The sequence below is a fragment of the Pygoscelis adeliae genome, unplaced genomic scaffold, assembly GCF_000699105.1.
Source record: "Pygoscelis adeliae isolate BGI_AS28 unplaced genomic scaffold, ASM69910v1 Scaffold190, whole genome shotgun sequence".
NCBI classification, from domain to species: domain Eukaryota; kingdom Metazoa; phylum Chordata; class Aves; order Sphenisciformes; family Spheniscidae; genus Pygoscelis; species Pygoscelis adeliae.
Window position 1 is genome coordinate 2,113,436 of NW_008823922.1, and position 5,478 is coordinate 2,118,913.

Here is a 5,478-nt window from a genome sequence, read left to right on the forward strand (position 1 = left end):
TTCTTTCCCTCCTCATGTCATCATTGGATAGAGGGCAGCCTGGCTCTGCCCCTCAAGCTGAACAATACTCATTGCATGCTCTCTAGTCCATAAGCCAAGAATCACTATTGTACTTTTATATATGTTTCATCTAGTCTAGTTTTCAAAAAAATTATCTGTTTGGCTTCTGCCATTTTGTGACCAAAGACACAAAATGATGGTCTCTCTAGTACGAGGCTTTTCTGTATTTAATGTTGACTTCAGAAAGGGTTTCCTTTTCTGTTTTGACAGATGTTGGTGTATTCCTTAGGAATGACCCTCTATTGGTCAGCAGACTACCAGGTTCCTCCAAACCAGGCCAGTAACACAAACATTTTTGTTTTCTTTTATTCTGTCTTATATTGGTAGGTTCAGAGATTGAGAGGAATAATCTGAAGTCTCAGTAAGAGGGGCTTTATGTTTTGGACCACTAGAAAGAATTGGAAAGCTTGTGTCGAGGTCCAGACTTCATCAAAAATACCAGTTCATCCAAATCAGAAATTTAGTTAGGCCTCATCTTTCCTTTTTTTTTTCCTTTTTCTTCAAAAACCAGAGTTGTTCCCATTAAGATGAATTGTATCTTGCTTTTAAGAGTGAAGATTATTTTTTCCAAGACTGTAATAAGAAACAGGCTGCCCAGGGAAGTGGTTGAGTCACCATCCCTGGAGGTATTTAAAAGACGTGTAGATGAGGTGCTTAGGGACATGGTTTAGTGGTGGACTTGGCAGTGTTAGGTTTACGGTTGGACTCGATGATCTTAAAGGTCTTTTCCAACCTAGATGATTCTATGATTCTATGATAGGAAGGGCTGAAAGAAAAGCATGTCAGCATGATTGTGGTGCTGTGCACGTTTATGTGCTTTTTCAAAGAATGGGATACTGGAATAAAACTAACTCTCCTTATTTCTGAGTAAATTCTACCAGCATCTCTGCTAGTTGAAATTTTGCATTTCTTGCTTACCCAGAATCCATTCAAAGATTTGTAGCATACATTTTGCTTCATTTCTATATCCATGCCTTTGATTGCATGTTTTTGATTTGGAAAGCACAAGCTTTTAGTAGATTTAACCTCCCTTTCATGGGTATACATGGTCTAAGAGAAAAGTCTCTATAAGCTAAATGACTAAAATTTAAGTATCTGGTCTCTATGGCAACAGTTTTGGCTGGTATAACTCCTCACCTTTTTGAAGCTAATGCTGCCAATGTCTTACTTGCATGAATCTTTAAGATTCACAGTCTAATTAGCAAAACTGTGGAGCAGACTGAGCTGTTGTCTGTCACCAAGAAGTCCCTACATGGGCTGATGACCCTCTTTGTAGATGCCAGTTCCCTCCAAGGCTACCCTGGATCTCATTAGAGGCTCCGTTTAGTGCTGTTATGCTGCCTGTCTGGAATTTTCCCAAAGTCTAAAGGAATTCAGTGCCAATTTCTCACCCAGGGTGAAAGGGTAACAGAAATTCCTGGTCCCAGTTTACACAGGATTTCAGACCACTGGGAGATGTCATTTAATGGTACCTCCATTCTGACTCAGTCCCTCCAGCTGAGTGATCAACTACACACGCTCTTGCTGACACTATGTGAAGATCTGCCACATAAAAGACTTTCTCCTGAATCAATTCTGGAAGCATGTGAGGCACATCGGAAGGAATCTGCTTCCTTACCAGCAAATGTCTACATAAAGAAAATGGTCCAGTTTGCTGTGGGAAGTGTCAGTGAGGTAGGTACTACTCTCATACTCCAATCATCTCCTTTTCTTTGGTGAGAGAAGTGAGCAGCAACATGGGATACAGGTGAGCAGTTGCCTGAAATTAATGCTTGTATAAATTAAGGAAGTGAGATTTGGTTCTAGACTTCTAAGCAGGAAATTGAGTGGGCATGTGTACAAGCAAATGAGGCAATGAAGCCATCTCTCACACCACTCTTACACTCCTGGGAAATTATACAAATCCAGCTTTTGCGCTTACATTATCTTAATTTCTTTGGTTAATACTGAAGCAATCGTAACCTTTACAGAGACTTCATATTGGCCAAAGGAATGGACTTCACACAAGAGAAAAGAGTTCCCCATTGACACTCTGGTTTCAGACTTCCTTTGTGAAATTCAAAGAAATCACATTTACATCATACTGAGAATTTCATTCATCATCCTTGAGTGGAACTGAGCATTTGCTGTGCAATCAAGCCTGACCACGTGAAGTCTTTAATAAGCGAGCACCTGAGTCTTTTTCAAGATTTGAAGTATCAACAAACATTTTTTGTTGACAAGCTGAATGAAACTGGAAGAAAACACACTGCAAATACTTTTTTTCTGTTTTCAACCAGTATTCATTAACATTCTGAGATGACCTTTTCCCTTGCACTCTCTATTACTCTATTTCCCACTGTAATAGAGGGTGTCCCCTCTTAAACACAGCTAACATGAGAGCATGAGGCCATCAAAACTCAATCCAGCTTTGTGTTAATCTGAGAAGACGAAGTTGCTTATACCAAGCAAATCAGCAGCCTCTGACAAGCAGAGGGCAAGGATCACTTCAGTATGAGAGTCTGAAGTCCACATATCATATGACATTGACTTGCAGTACTACTATCTTCTAGGTAGAGTGGGTAGTCACCGAAGACAGCACAGCCTCTCAGCTTAACAGAAGTCATGTGATAAGGAAAAGACTGCACGAGAAAATATCGGACACTTCACCACTCTCCTCCCAGATGAATTTTCACCAAGGTAAAGAAAGACTTATAATCTGAACTGTCTAATAAGGATACATCCAGCCTTTTCTGAGTCTTTCCCAAGCTAGGTGAATTGTTTAATTTCATGCTGTAGTGGTTACATGTCGTGTTGGATAGGATATTTATTGCTTTACGTATAAATTACTTCATAATGGAAAGACTCTGAGGCAAGTCAGCAAGGTTTCTGTTCCTTATTTCCTCAAAGGACAGTAGTCTGAGGGCTGTGAAGCAATGATAACGAATCAGCTTGCACAGATTCAACTCTTAAAGCACTTTGCATAAAACCTGTGCATATAAAAAACCCCTACTTTCAAAACTGCTTTTGTACTTTGTATACTCCAGTGTATTTTCGAAGGTAAAGAGTGTGATTCTGTGAAGTTATCCTGTTGCCATTAAGGAATATATATTCATCCTTCCTATTTGATTACTCAAGCAAAGATTTGTAGTTTCTTTTTGATTTTAGTTCCATTTTTCTATTCAAAAGATGTTTTATAAATTCATACATGTGTTCCTGGAGCGATTTCAAGACACAAGGCCAAATCCTGCTCACTATATAAATAAAACAGCTTATACTAATTTCACATTTCATTTGACTAAGATCAAGATTTTATTATCCCTCAGAGTAATTCTCTAACTGTAACTAAATGGGGACTTCAGGTTCAGATAATTCTTTTTTCTAGTCTCTACATTGTACTGTTCACTTCAACAGAAATCTCTGATTTTGGGGCAAGAGGAAGGTTGACCAAAGCTATGCAGGATTTTTTTGGATATGCTTGACATTAGGCATATGAACAATCCAATTCCTATTCAGCAAATCACATATATGTTCCATTAACTTCAGCTAGAATTAAACACACAGTTAAAAACCTGTGGAACATTTCTATTAGGTATTATTGGTCATAAGAAAAGGAGATTCTTTTTAACACATTCAGACAAATCACCCCTCATATCATATTGGCTCACTCACTCATTCAGAAACTGAGCTTATAGATTCACGCTTGCATAAGCTGGTGAAAACTGTTGCTACCAAAAGGGATGGTCCCATCTTCAACCCCCTATTAGCCACAAATTCCTGCCATTTCCCTTCCACTGGTTCTAGCGATTATGTATCTGGGTGATCTCTGTGTTTTCTAGGGATTCAGGTCACGTGGCTTACACTTGCCGAAGGACTTCAATGAATCAGGATGTCGATTCCATTGAGAACGTGTGAGCCACACTTTGCAAGGCAGCATTCCATTTCTGTCTTTTTTTTTTTTTAATTAAAAATGATCACCTTCAGAGGTTCTGGAAAAGGACAAGTGACAATGCAACCGAAGTAAAGTTAGGGTGCAACAGAAATATGTACTTCCTAATGGATGTACCATTACCGTAGGATGACCGCTTAATGGAATTTCTGCAGCCGACTCTGGTATGGACTGTGTCTGGGCGATGTCCGTCCAGCACACACAAAGAATGCTTCATAGCTGAAGGTTTTGGGCCTCAGAATATAAAGAAGGAAAATTTTGCGGGTTATCTGCACTTTGCAAACTTTCAGTGAAACATGCAAAATAGAATTAATATATTAGATTTGTTTTATTTGGAATGGTTGAGGAGAACTATGAGAACTATTTTGGGTCAGAATAAGATTATGAAAGTAATAGAATGAAGTTACCAAGCTTTCCTCGGTCCTTAAGGAATTGAAGTCATGGTTAGAAGACAGACAGACGTGGACTATATAAAAATTAGTCAAGCCAAATGTTATTTATGTTTTCATACAGATACAATGATTTATAATTAAAGTATGTGATTCACCATATTTCCTTTCTGTTTCCAGACAAAGGGTCCAGATTAATGAATTATAGTCGGTCAACAGAAGATTACAGACAACTCTCCGTGGACTGCAGTGACTCTAATAGTATTTCTGAAAGTACGTCTTTGATACTGTCTAACCGAGGACACAGGAGAGGTAAGATTTTCCTGAAAGATTATGTTTATGAATTATGTATTCATCTCTCTTGTCCTCTGAAATGTAAGACTACCCATGTATGGTCAGGTGATAGGTACTCCCATGCACTTGTGGTTACATGACTAGGGAGGTATATTTGTGCTAAGCTGCAGAGAAGAAAGATCCTTTTATACTGGATTCCTTTTTACTTGTGTCCTCCTGTAAAGCTATACATTCCCTGGTTACCATGCAGCACGATCATCTCTTTCTTGCTTTATGCCCCCTTTGTCAGGTGAAGCTGTTCAGCAGATCACAGACAAAGCCTGACAGCATGTTTCTGGCACATGGGGTCTTGAAACAGATGAGAAACGGTGGAGCTACGCCACAAATGCATATGATGGGCAATGTCAAGGTTGCAGCACTGAAATCAGTTGAATCTATGAATAATACCTGAGACCTGAATGGTGGGGATTAATGTTTCTTCAAGCCCATTCAAAAACAAAGGGGCTAATTCTGAAATGTAGAGGAAAAAAACAACCAAATAATCCTTTGTTTTCTTTTCATTTTTGTCATGAAGCCGTTCTGTATTTCCTGCTCAGTGTGTTGTTTTCTTTGTGCTAAATGCCAGGTTGCAATGCTGCTCTTCTGATTTACTTTGTCCAGAGATATCAGAGTTGGAATTTTAGCTCCACTTTCAATCCTTTTATGGCAGGAACAGCATGAACGAAACTGTTTGGTAGAGGATCCATTCAGTGAAGACACTGTGGTAGACATCAATCAGGGTCCTTCCCAAACCACTTAAATCACAGG

The 5,478-nt window shown here is 39.1% G+C and overlaps 1 protein-coding gene across 1 annotated transcript in view; it reads left to right on the top strand.

Annotated features, from left to right (window-relative positions):
• Positions 1-5,478, top strand: part of FRMPD2 (FERM and PDZ domain containing 2) — a 67,966-nt gene that overhangs the window by 4,737 nt on the left and 57,751 nt on the right. The window contains exons 3-6 of the mRNA XM_009320640.1: positions 271-336; positions 1,549-1,734; positions 2,613-2,739; positions 4,558-4,689. Of these exons, the coding sequence (XP_009318915.1) occupies positions 271-336; positions 1,549-1,734; positions 2,613-2,739; positions 4,558-4,689 (511 nt within the window). The remainder of the gene's footprint in view (positions 1-270; positions 337-1,548; positions 1,735-2,612; positions 2,740-4,557; positions 4,690-5,478) is intronic.